Source organism: Phyllobates terribilis, unplaced genomic scaffold, assembly GCF_046119375.1.
Source record: "Phyllobates terribilis strain yellow unplaced genomic scaffold, ASM4611937v1 Scaffold_6__1_contigs__length_29720123, whole genome shotgun sequence".
Classification (NCBI taxonomy): Eukaryota; Metazoa; Chordata; class Amphibia; order Anura; family Dendrobatidae; genus Phyllobates; species Phyllobates terribilis.
This window is the reverse complement of record NW_027362766.1, coordinates 23,428,648-23,441,887: the sequence shown is the minus strand read 5'-3', so window position 1 is coordinate 23,441,887 and position 13,240 is coordinate 23,428,648. Positions and strand designations below refer to the sequence as shown.

Sequence of the window (13,240 nt, the reverse complement as noted above, 5' to 3'; positions counted from 1 at the left end):
TTGTATATCACTGAACCAATGGATACATTTGGGGAAGCTAGGATTGTGACATTCCGGTCACCTGACCCCAGGGATACCCTTGGGGAAACCAGTTTGGGACATTCCGGTCACCTAGTCTCATGGAGATGTTTGGGGTAGCCGAGTTGGGTCACCTGAAACCCATGGTTAATTTCGGAGAAGCCAGGTTGGGACCATCTGGTCACCTGGCCCTATGGAGACTTTTAAGGAAGCCAGGATTTTGACCTGCCGGTCAACTGGTCTCATGGAAACATTCAGAGAAGCCAGGTTGGAATAATCTGATCGCTTGGCTCCATGGAGACTTTTGGACACGTGCCTGAATGGACCGTCAGCTTTCTAAGCTTGTCGTAACCTCATCTCTGTGGGTGGCCGCCAAAAGCAGGGTGCCACTGGTGGGTGTAGTCAGCTCTGGAAGATTCTCTAATACCGGCGAGTCAGAGGAAGGATGAGACTCTGTAAATTTGCACCATCTTGGGTATTTTTCTGGGACTGTTCTATGTGTTATTGTCTGGTGGTTTAATAAAGTATTGCCAAACTGTTTTACCCTCACTCTGTGCTGTCTGAGTAGTATTCTGCCCACGGGAGACCCCTGTGTCTCCAAAGTTTTTTGGGGTCGAGCTATTAACTCGTATAGACATAGTAATATAATTGTACGAGGAATCAAAATACACCTTTTTGTAACATTTGATTGTCTTTATTTTTCCCGCTTTCTTCCTTCTACATTGGTTTAGGCAAATGAGGCTAACCTAATTTGATCAAGGATTCTTAGTAATTTCGATTTTCTTAGAGCTGCTTTGACATCCTTGTTCCTTAAGGTATAAATAAAGGGATTTAAGAATGGGATAATTACAGTGTATATGAGGGCAAGAAATTTGTCATGTTGATTGCCTTTAGGTCTAAGGTATACGATAATGGCAGAGCCGTAGAACAAGCTGGCGACAATGAGGTGGGATGAACAGGTGGAGAAGGCTTTCTGTTTTCCTTTAGTGCTTTTAATTTTCCAGATAAGAGCAATGATGTGGATATAGAATCCTAAAATTATAAGGAATGGAAGAGCAGTTGCAAAAATAGCTACTGAACTTGTAACAACGTTGCTGACTATAGGATTAGAACATGCTAGATTCTGTAAAGGAGCCAAATCACAGAAGAAATGGTTGATTTCATTGGGTCCACAAAAATCAAGTTCAACTGTAAATATTGTAGGTATGGCAGCAATCCCACATCCAATAATCCATGGGGCAACTGCAAGCTTGATACAAAAAGCTTTGTTCATTATTGTGGAATAATGCAAAGGTTTGTTAATGGCTAAATCCCGATCAAAAGCCATAACTACAAGAAGATAACATTCTGCTACTCCCAAAGAATTAAAAGCATACATCTGGGCAAAGCATCCAATAATTGGTATCTTCTTGCTAGCTACTATTAAATTAGCTAAGAGTTTAGGAACGGTGATTGATACAAATATGATTTCCAAAAGTGCAAAGTTGCTAATAAAAAAATACATTGGCGTATGAAGTGTAAGCTCATATCCTACTAAGACCAGTATGACGCTGTTCCCCACAACACAGGATATGAATGCAAATAGGACAAATAGAAAAAGAAAAATTTGTAGATGTTGCAATTCGGAAAAAGCCAGAAGTATGAATTCCGCTACTGTGGTCTTATTGAAGTCATGGATTCTGTAAGATACCAATCCCTATAAAAGTGAGAAAAATATTAGTAAACCTACGCAACGTAGTGTACATTTGAAGGAGTTGTCTCAACTTGAAAATTGTTTGAAAAACACAAGAAACTCTGGAAGTTTCTTTCAAGTTTTGGAAGTTTATATTGTATCATTAAAGTTGTGAAAGGTATGACACTTTTAATTTACAAAGGAAATTCAGATTTATTAACTCCTCCACACCTTGGGCTATGTTCACAAGTAGCCTTTTTGATGTATTTTTGCACTTTTGTATTGCTTTCAACCAAGACAAATGCATTCACAGGGAAATATCATTTTAACATTTTACAACCTTATCTGGCCATGTGGTGTGTGACACATGCATACAGTGCTGAAAAGACATGGGAACAGCATGGGGAAGACCCCAGGAAGCTTCTCTGACTCCCAGGGCACTGCCTAAAACTGTGGTCAACTCATCAGACGTGATCCTATATTACTGTGGCAATAATAGACATTTTTGGCAATGTGACAAATTTTAAACTCCCTTTAAAATGGGCAAGGGGTGTCAAGGGACGGGGAAGTTGACGTTATGGTGATGGTGATAGTGAGGCCGTGGGCAAGATGAAACTGTGCCACCGGAGGGAGCACAACAAACACCCACATCATGTCGAACTACCTTCCTGTCACAGAGGAGAGGGGAGGACCCTGCCTGCGAAGGCTCAGTCTGCAAAGCATGGGTGAGGATACAGTAGGTGAGGATGGAGCTGGTCTTGCAGTGGTATGGTGAAGCGAGGGTTACTGAAGGTTGTACGCATGTCGCAAGAGGTGGGTCTTAAGCTTACTTTTAAAGGTTTCAACAGAAGGCGAGAGTCAAAAATGGTGGGGTAAAGAGTTCCAGAGAAGGGGAGATGCACGGGAGAAATCTTGTATGCGATTGTGGGAAGAGGAGATAAGAGGGGAGTAGAGAAGGAGATCCTGTGAGGATCGGAAGTTGCTTGCAGATAAGTACCAGGAGACTAGGTCACAGATGTATGGAGGAGACAGGTTGTGGATGGCTTTGCATTCCAAGGTTAGGGTTTTGAACTGGAGTCTCTGGGTAATGGGGAGCCAGTGAAGGGATTGACAGAGAGGAGAGGCCAGGGAATAGCGAGAGGACGGGAGGATTAGTCAGGCAACAGAGTTTAGAATAGATTGGAAGAATGCAAGAGTGTTAGAAGACAGGCCACAGAGCAGGAGGTTGCTGTCATCGCGAAGGGAGATGATAAGTGCATGCACTAGTATTTTTGTAGATTCGTGGATGAGGAATGGGAAGATCCAGGAGATTTTTTTTACTTGGAGTCGGCATCTTCCTCACCCTGATCCTCCTTCCTCCCACCATTCCGAGTGCCCTGAGACAACTGATCTCACACTTGGACACTCTGAAGAGCTGTTTTGCTCATCTTTCCATTTACAGTTTCTGGCCTCTCGCTCGGTCCTCTCGGAAGTGGAAAGAGCTTGGATGTGTGGTTTGAAGGAGAGATTAGAGTCCAGGGTTACCCCAAGAGTTGCTCACTTTTCCATCAATAGATTTGGGCCTCTTGACCTGCCAGCTTCGAGCAGGGCAACAGAAGATTGCATACAGCAATTTGAGCAGCCATGGTCACCCGATAGTGATGGTGGGAAAGTGCAATTATTGTTGCAAGAGGTGGATAATGATGAGACACAATGGATATAAAGTCAGGAGGACCAGGGTTCGGAAGTGGAAGACGAAACGATGGATGATGAAGTCACTGACCCAACCTGACTTTCAGAGCGAGTACAACAGCACACAGGGGGAGGGAGGCATAGCACCACAACAGGCAGGAACAAGCAGTGTGGTGGCCACAGATACAAGGTGGGCAACCGCTTTCTGAAACACCAGCACGACAGAAGTTGCCAGTACAACTGTTAGGTCTTCCCGAATCTGGTTCTTTTTTAAAGACTGTTTAGATACCCCAAAAAGGCCATTTGCAACATCTGCCAGGCCAGCATCAGCAAGAGCACCAAATCTACCAGCCTGACCATCACCAGCATGCTCAGACATATGACAGAAAAGCACCTGACTAGCTGGGCCGAACACCAAGGTACAGAAACAGTGTCTGCGGGTGACACCACTGCCTCTTCTGCTGTTGTGTGCGTGCACAACAATCCCCTGTCAATGGTGCATGCGAAGATGCCTCCCGCCCTGCACCTGTCCTTGCAGACTTGCAACCATGACCATCCACATCCTTGTCCCTTTGCAGCGTTCGGTTCTCCCTACCACAGTCCTTGGAATGCAATCACAAGTATGCAGCCAGCCACCCACCCACCCGCAGGCCGCAATACTAAAATTGCCACATTTCTGGACTGCTTGCACTTGAAATGTTACCTATTAGGCTCATGGAGGTGGAAGTTTTCCACAACCTCATGCCGGCAGCAGCAGCCGGATGTCCATACTCAGTCCCACTATTTCTCCCGGTATCGTCTCCGCCTTCCACAAGCGTGGGTCCCAGAACATTACCTGTGCCCTCCCCAGTGCGCTTAAGTGGGAAGGACCGTCTAACCACAAACATGTGGACAAGTGAATGTGGCCAGGGACGGTTCATCTCACTGACGCATTCCACTGGTGTAATATTGTGGAAGTCGGGATCCAGAGGGACCCTGGGACGGAACACGTCTTTCCAACACAGATTGCGGGCCCTGGGTCAGTCAGGGTTACCCCTACATTCTACAGCTCCTGCATCACCTCCTCCTCCTCCTCTGCAGCCTCCATTTCCATCACTTGATTCATTTTTTCAGGACATATTCCAGATTATTTACTTAAACTTTGTGTGTGCCAATAACAATAAGCAGGATTGTATGCTTTGGCGACAAACTGCAAACCGTTGCAAAGTTGTTGAAAGCTCTGTCAGAGAACCTGGTGTCGACTCTGAAGCTAAGCAAGCTCGCACATGTATCATGCCTGGCCCATGTGCTCAACTTAGTGGTTCTGCAATTTCTCAAAATCTACACGGATCTGCCAGAGCTGCTTGTGAAAGTACGCCGCATGTGTGCCCATTTCAGAAAGTTAGCTACAGCTTCCGCTGCCTTGGCAGGGCTTCAGCAGCGTTTGCAGCTTCCAGCTCACTGACTGGTGTGTGATGTGACTACGCATTGGAAATCAACATTGCAGATGTTTGGAATGATTTTGAGCAGCAGAGAATAGTTGTTGAGTACCAGCTTCAACAGGTCCATCGGCATTCAGGGCAGCCTCTGCACATAAGAGCTGATAAGTGGGCATGGATGTCTGACATCTGTGCCCTACTCCAAAACTTTGAGGACTCCACTAAGATGGTTAGAGGCAATGACGCCATAAATAGTGTCACCATCCCTCTTCTCTGTCTACTGAAATGCTCGCTACTCATAATTAAAGAGGAGGCAATGCAGACGGAGCAAGGAACTATACATTGTGATGCTACCCAGCCCAGCCTCATCTCATCTCAACGCGGATTGGGTGATAATGAGGAGGAGGAGGAAGAGAACATAGACAGTCATACTCTTGGTGAGAACAGGGAAGTCTTGGCTGTTGGCAGTCTTGCACACATGGCCGACTTTATGTTCCCCTGCGTTTACCATGAGCATCGTGTTGCAAGCATTTTGGGCAGTACAGAAAACTGGCACGGCATGAGAGAATTCTTGGAGATGGAGGTGTGAGGCTCTGATTAAGGCGGATGTCTGTCTTAGATCAGTTGCAGAATGGAGAGCACAGAACGGGTGATACTCTGAAATTAGGGAAGAGATATAGGCTGGTGCAGAACTGTGGACAGCTTGGTGGGTGAGAGAGATGAGTTTGTATTCTAAAGTGATTGTTTAACCTAACCCGTGCAATGACTGGCAGAGGGTAAAGGCATCGGTGAAGCGGCTTGATAAAAATACAACCCTGGCTGCTGCATTCAGAAGGAATTGGAGAGGAGGCAGTTTGTTTAGAGGGAGACTGATTAGAAGAGAGTTGCACTAATGAAGAGCGACAGTAAGAGTTTTTGCAGTATTAAAGTGAGAAAAGGTCAACTTCTGGAGAAGTTTTTAAGATGCAGGTGATATGAGCGAGTGAGTGATTTTCCACATTGAATAAAGTAAAGTTGTGTGTCAAATATGACAAGATAGCAGGCGTGCCGAGTGGGAGTTATGGTGAGAGCACCTAAACGAAATTGCAAAGTCAGGTATAAGTAGGTTAGAAGCGGGAGGAAACCGAAGGAGTTCATTTTTGGAGATATTAAGTTTAGGCTCTTGTTGAAGAATTACAACAAAAAAAAATTCCCATCTGACAATGCTGGCGACAGAGGTCACAGTCTGAAAGTTCATCTGACAATCAAGGAGTACAAGCAAGGAAGACACAAACCAGATGCGGAAGATGCAGGAGAACGCTGTCAAAGGTCTGGGACAGTTTTCTCAGACCCTCCCAGCGCCCAGGCCCTGATACATGGGGAACTCTGACAAGGAGGGAAAAGTTTTTGAAAGATGCAAGCTGGACACGTGGCATAAACTCTTTTTCTACGTCTTGGAGGTCCTGGCCGCTAGCGCTTTGTCAGAGATATTTTTTAGTGCCTCCGGGGGCATTATAACTGATAAAACTGATAGGCACCTCCGACTGTCAACTGAAAATGCTGACAGGCTGACTCTTATAAAAATGAACAAGGGCTGAATTGGGCCAGACTTCTCAACACCACCAGATGATAACTAGTGTTGAGCCACCCCCGTAGTGTTCGAGTTCGGTTCGGTTCGTTGAACACCCGTATGTTCGCCGAACTGTTCGTCGAACTGTTCGTCGAACACCTTCGAACACCGTTAAAACCAATGGCAGGCAAACAAAAACACATAGAAACACATAGAAAACACCTTCAAAGGTGTCCAAAAGCTGACAAACTGCTCAGAAGACATAACTAACACATGGAAAAGTGACAAGTACATATAGTCATGCGAAAATAAAAGAGGTGGAGGAGTAAAAGGAGGGGGAGACACAGATATAGGCATGTCATGCCCTTCTAAAATCCAAAAAGTGAGAAGCCGACATGGCCAGTCCGCTCCTGCCCGTGCCACCTCCGTGTCGCCGGGTTTGTGCCAGAGCCGCGGTGAACCCTGACGGCCAGCCCCCCTCTCCCAATACTGGTGCCTGTCCGCTGGTGGGTCGAGCGAGCCCCCCTGTGGTGGAGGCAGCTCTAAGCTTTTTAAATTGTCTCTCTAATTTGAATGAATACACTTTAAATCCATTTACAAGGATCTATTGGAGGGCAAGTCTCATGCCAGCAGCCGCGGTAATTCCAGCTCCAGTAGCGTCCACTAAAGCTGCTGCAGTTAAAAAGCTTTTATAAGGATCGAGCTCGGCTGTCCACCGCAAGGCATCCTACTGCCAGTCCCAGCCCCTATGCCTTGGGGTGCCTCCTGATGCTCTTCACTAAGTATCCCATGGTCCCGAAGCATTTCCTTTGAAAAAATTAAGTGTCTAAATTACAGGTGGTGCAGCTTGCTTAACAGCCGGGATAATCCGCTCACTAGCAGACACTGCTACTAGGCACAAAGTATTTCCTGGGCTAGATGCAGTTAAAAATTTGTAATTAGATACTCTCGTTGGATGCTGAGAAAGCATTCCATAGAGTCTCCTGGCACGCCATATATGATTCTCTTAAAAAGCTTGGGGTAGGGGTCTAGGGGACCCTTTTATAGCCAAAATCACGGCCCTGTATCGCAATACGTCACCTAGGCTGAAGATAAATGGAACTATAGCACCCTGAGGGCTCGGTTGCTACAGACGTATTGCACCTCACCCAGAGGTGTGATATCTCACTCTCAGGTAAGGATGGAGTGTGGATCAGGACCCGACACCTGCATGCATTACACCACATTGCCGTGGGGCAGGGCGACCAATATGCCCCTGAGATGGGCACGACAGTCCCTGTCCCTGGCTGGAGTGGGGGGAGGGAACACTGAGGAAGGGGAACCCTGTAGTGCAGGAGCAGGGTGGAAGCAGTTCCTGGGTGCATTGAGAAGGGAGTATAAAAGGTGGGCACCATCTTAGTTCAGTGCAGAGAAGTCTGAGCAGAAGTGGCAGGGAGCAGGGGCTCTGCATGAGCTCTGCTCCGGAGGCGGGCCTAGTAACAGAGGCCCAGGCCTGGAAGAGGGAGAAGGAAGGAAGAGGAGCGGAGAAGGCTCCAGGAACGAGGAATGAAGGGATCCCAGGGGTGCGGACGGGCGAGTCGCCACCGCACGCCCGAATCCACCTGCGTGGAGGGGTCAGGCCAAAGGGGGAGACCGGTCCCCGAACTAGTGGAGGCAGGAAACGACCCTCAGCTAGAAACCGGAGGCTCTGACATTTTATGTGGCGCAGCCCCTCGCTACACCCGCTAGGAAGGCACCACATAGGGTCAGGGAAACTGGCGCCAAGTTTACCAAGAGGAGGCCCGAGGCAGCCGGACAGAAGTGTTGGTAAGAAAGGCCAGACAAAGGACACACAAAGGGGGTCCTGTGAAGTGCTCCAAAGTTATCTGGGAGTTGTCTGAGCCCCTCACCTGGTGAGCACAGTACGACGTGGGCAGCCGTTACCTGCAGACGTGGTCTGGATAATAAGAACTGTGAGTAAAGGCCCTGAACTGCATCACTGACTCCGTGTCGTTACTGCTGCTGCCCTGCACCATCACCCCCATCCTCCGCATACACTGCCCTGAGGCTATACTCCTCCCCTGGGGAGTTATGCTACGCTCTGCTGCACCCACAACACCAGCCTCAGTGGTCTGCCCTGTAGCGGCGGTTCACTCTGACCGCAATCCACGGGTGGCGTAGTCGGACATTTAAACATCAAAACCACATAAATAGTTCCGCCACTGGTTTGACCGCCCTGAGCCACGGAACTGGGTCGCCGCCACGAAGACTACAACCATCAGCATCCACCAAAAAGGGTCCGGCTCCGGGTGTCCCAAGGCCCAGGGGGTGCGTCAGAACATTTTCATCACCTTTCACAATCACCAATGGGACAAGGCAGTGATGTCCTCTGTCCCCTCTCTTATACATCCTAGTGACGGAGCACCTGCTCTCATCAATTCGCCATAACCCCAATATTAGGTGGATTGAGGTGGGAGGCACCGAGTACAAGTGCTCTCTATTTGCTGATGATGTCCTAGTATATATCACTCAATCACATATATCCATCCATGCTGTTATGGCTGAAATAGATCACTTTGTTACATGGTAAAATTTTAAAATCAATGCAGCGAAGTCTGAGGCCCTCGATGTCTCCCTCCCCAAATCCATATAGGATTCCATCCAGTCCAACTTTCCCTTTGCCTGGCCTTCACAGGGTATCAAATACTTAGGAATTCCTATTCATAGAGACCTCTCCCATCTATGTTATCTTAATTTTGGGCCCTTTATTGAACAACTCCATACAGACCACGGTTGGCAAGTTAGAACTGTAAGATTCACTACGTGAACCACTGGTGTTTTGTGGAAAAGCACATGTACACTGCGTTCCAAATTATTATACAAAAAGTGTTTAGGAGTGATAAGGGAAGAATTTGTTTGTTTGTCAGTTAAACTCATTGATGGTGATGTGTGTCAGGGCTCTTTATATCACTGTAAGCAATTGCAGACACCTGTGCTAATTAGTTTGGCAGGTGTGTCCAATGAAAGGCAAGACTACTTAAGAAGGCTCTCTCACATTATTAAGCAGCCTACATTTTCTGCCAAAATGGGAAAGAAAAAGGATGTGTCGGCTGCTGAGAAGCAACAAATTGTGGAGTGTTTAGGTCAAGGCATGACTACAATCAACATTGTGCGATGATCAGGATGAAGTGTCTTGGCAATCAAGAAGTATGTAGCTGATTCACAGTACACACGTGTGCGTGCTGATAAGGGCAAATTGAGGACTCTTTCCTACAGGCAATTACATCAGGTTGAAAGAGCAGCGGCAAAAAAGCCTTGTCATAGCAGCAGACAAGTTTTTGAAGCTGCTTGTGCCTCCAACGTCCCCCGAACAACAAGATGCAGGGTCCTTCAGAGGTTTGCAGCTGTGCATGCGCCATCCTGTCGACCTCCTCTATCCACTTCACACAAGCAGAAACGGCTCCAGTGGGCCAAACATTACATGAAGACTGATTTCAAAACTGTTTTGTTCACGGATGAGTGCCGTGCAGCGCTCGATGGTCCAGATGGATGGAGTGGAGGATGGCTGGTTGATGGACACCCCACGCAAACACGGCTACAGCGCCAACAAGGAGGAGGTGGAGTAATGTTTTGGGCTGGAATCATGGGGAGAGAGATTGTCGGCCCCTTTAGGATCCCTGAAGGCGCTAAAGATGAACTCCATAATGTATATGGATTTTCTCAAACAGCACTTCCTGCCATGGTTCAAGAAGAAGAACCGTGTATTTCACAGCAAGATCATTTTTCTGCATGATAATGCACCATCTCATGCTGCACATAAAACATCTGCATCTGGCTGATATGGGCATAAAAGGGGACAAACTTATGGTGTGACCCCCATGCTCCCCTGACCTCTACCCCATTCAGAACCTTTGGAGCATCATTAAAAGGAGTGTCTATGATGGCGGGAGGCAGTTCACATCTAAGCAACAGCTCTGGGAGGGTATTCTGTCCTCATGCAAAACAATTGAAGCAGAAACCATCCAAAACCTGACAAATTCAATGGACGAGAGAGTTCAGAAGCTCCTTTCGAACAAGGGGTCCTATGTGAAAATGTAACATCACCTAGAATAAAGTTTTGAGTTGAAAACTGTTTGATTTCAGTTTCTAACAACCTGCTAATGCTTATAATTTCAAAAATGACCATTTTTTTGGTCTTTATTAAAATGAAAAGGTTGATCGAAAAGTTTGGGGGATCTAAGAGTGTGGCAACCCAGTAGTCATGATTACTTCGAATTCTGACAATATGAGGGTCATGCTGCAGGTAGTGCAGCAAGAAGGCACTTATGTGCCTTGCGCATCTCGGAGCCCCAAAATTATTTTCCGGGCTAGATGCAGCTAAAAATTATTTTTAATTTTAAATCTGGTGAAGCTTTAGTATAGATGGCCTAATAGAATCAGTGCTGCACACTGCTACAAAGCCCAAATTATTTTCCAGCCAAGATACAGATAAACATGATTAGTAATTTGAAAGCTTAAAACGGTTTGTAGGGTGATTTTAACCAATCATCAAGCTTTTACTCTCCCCAGGATGACACAGGGGTAGAAAAGTCGTTTCGGATCCATGATTTGTTCATCTTTATGAACGTGAGTCTGTCTACATTATCAGTGGAGAGCCGCGTGCGCTTATCTGTCAGCACACCACCAGCAGCGCTGAACACACGTTCAGACAGAACGCTGGCTGCGGGGCATGACAAGATCTCCAAGGCGTAAGTGGCTAGCTCCGGCCATTTATCCAGATTGGAAGCCCAAAAAGAGCAAGGGTCCAGTGACACAGTCGTGGCTTCAATGTTTACTTGGAGATACTCCTGTACCATCGTCTCTAGGCGTTGACTATGTGTCAGACTTCTTGTCTCCTGTGGCCTTGCAAAGGATGGGCTAAAAAAGTGGTGAAATGATTCCGCAAAATTGATGTTACCAGCAGATACTGTGGTTCTGTTACGGTTTGAGTGCTGAACACTTGACGGTCCCACGGTTGGCAAGTTGGAACTGTGAGATTCACTACGTGCACCACTGGTATTTTGTGGAAAAGCACATGTAAGATTCTGCAACAGTCTCTGCTGATACTCCTGCATGCGTGCATCCCTTTCTATGGCAGGAATAATTTCTGCAAATTTACTTTTGTACCGGGGATCTAACAGTGTGGCAACCCAGTAGTCAGGATTATTTCTAATTCTCACAATTCGAGGGTCATGTTGCAGGTAGTGCAGCAAGAAGGCACTCATGTGTGTTGCGCATCCAGGAGCACCAAGTCCCTGTTGTGTTGGTGGCGAGGTAACAATCATGCTTCCTTCCTCTGTCCTCTCCCCCCAACCTCGCACAACAGAAATGTGATCAAGGTCTCCCTCATCTGATGAGTCTTCCATCAGTTCGTCCTCCACTTCTTCCTGGGCTCCTGCACCTTCCTCACTAGTTTGGCTGCTACCATGCGCCCTGGTAAAACCATCTCCCCCACCCTCACATGCCTGCCGCCTTGGTGCTGCCGACCGTCTGGACCTTGCAGATGTTAGCCCTTCCGCATACAACTCCTCCTCCTCTACTTCCTCCACCTCCTCTTGTGCCACCACCTGACTCCAAATTCTGTTTAACATGTGCTCCAGCATGTAAATCACCGGAATAGTCATGCTGATAATGGCATCGTCAGCACTAAACATCTTCGTCGCCATTTCAAAACTGTGCAGAAGGGTTCATAGGTCCCTGATCTGAGACCACTCCTCCAGCGTGATTTGCCCCACCTCTGAATCTCGTTGGCCCAGGCTATACGTCAGAACGTATTGCACCAGGGCTTGTCGGTGCTGCCACAGTCGCTGCAACATGTGCAGAGTTGAATTCCACCGGGTAGGCACATTGCATTTTAGCCGGTGAAGTGGCAGGCCCAACGACTTCTGTAGAGATGTAAGTCGCTGAGCTGCGGGATGCGAACGGCGGAAGTGAGCACACAGCGACCGTGCCCTCTGCAGAAGGCCATCTAGTCTGGGATAGTGGGCTAAAAATTGCTGGACAACCAGGTTCAACACGTGAGCCATACAAGGCACGTGTGTGACATTGCCCCGGCGAAGGGCCGCACCCAGGTTTGCAGCATTGTCGCACACGGCCTTCCCTGGTTTCAGGTCCAGTGGAGACAACCATTCATGAAATTGGTTCTCCAGAGCTGACCACAACTCCTCAGCTGTGTGACTCACATTTCCCAGACATTTCAATGTAAAAACCGCCTGATGACGTTGAGCCCTATTGCCAGCATAGTAAGGAGGTGTGCAGGATCCCTTCTGCGCAGTTAGAAAGCTTGTGGCATGACCAGACAGGCTTTGGGTGCAGGTGGAAGACCGAGAGGAGGTTGAGGAGGCAGAAGCAGTGGAGGAACTTTGACATAAAGAGGATTGACGCACAACTCGTGGGGACGGCAAGACTTGGACAGCAGCCCCTTGTCCTGCTGTCACCATAGTTACCCAGTGCCCAGTCAGCGACATGTAACGCTTCTGTCCATGCCTACTCGTCCAAGTGTCTGTGGTGAAATGCACCCTGTCACACACAGAGTTTCTCAAAGAAGCGGTGATGTTGTGTGCGACATGCTGGTGGAGCGCAGGCACACCTTTCTTTGAGAAGTAGTGCCGACTGGGCATCTGGTACTGGGGCACTGCGACGGACATAAGGTCTCGAAAATCCTCTGTGTCCACCAGGCGGAAAGGCAGCATTTCTGTAGCCAAGAGCTTGCAGATGGTGAAATTCAACCTCTTAGCTTTCTCATGGCTAGGAGGAAATGGTCTTTTACTTGTCCACATCTGAGGGACCGAGGGCTGGCTATTGTGCTTAGACGGGGTTGATAAGGGTGTCCCCGGCAAACTGCCGGTCTGTGAGGAAGATGCAGGCGGACATGTTAGGTTGCCTTGATCCAAA

The 13,240-nt window shown here is 47.6% G+C and overlaps 1 protein-coding gene across 1 annotated transcript in view; it reads right to left on the bottom strand.

The window, feature by feature from the left end:
* Positions 1-745: 745 nt before the first annotated feature.
* LOC141152679 (olfactory receptor 10AG1-like) overlaps positions 746-13,240 on the bottom strand; it is a 145,721-nt gene continuing 133,226 nt past the window's right edge. The window contains exon 2 of the mRNA XM_073637238.1: positions 746-1,714. Coding sequence (XP_073493339.1) covers positions 746-1,714 — 969 coding nt within the window. The remainder of the gene's footprint in view (positions 1,715-13,240) is intronic.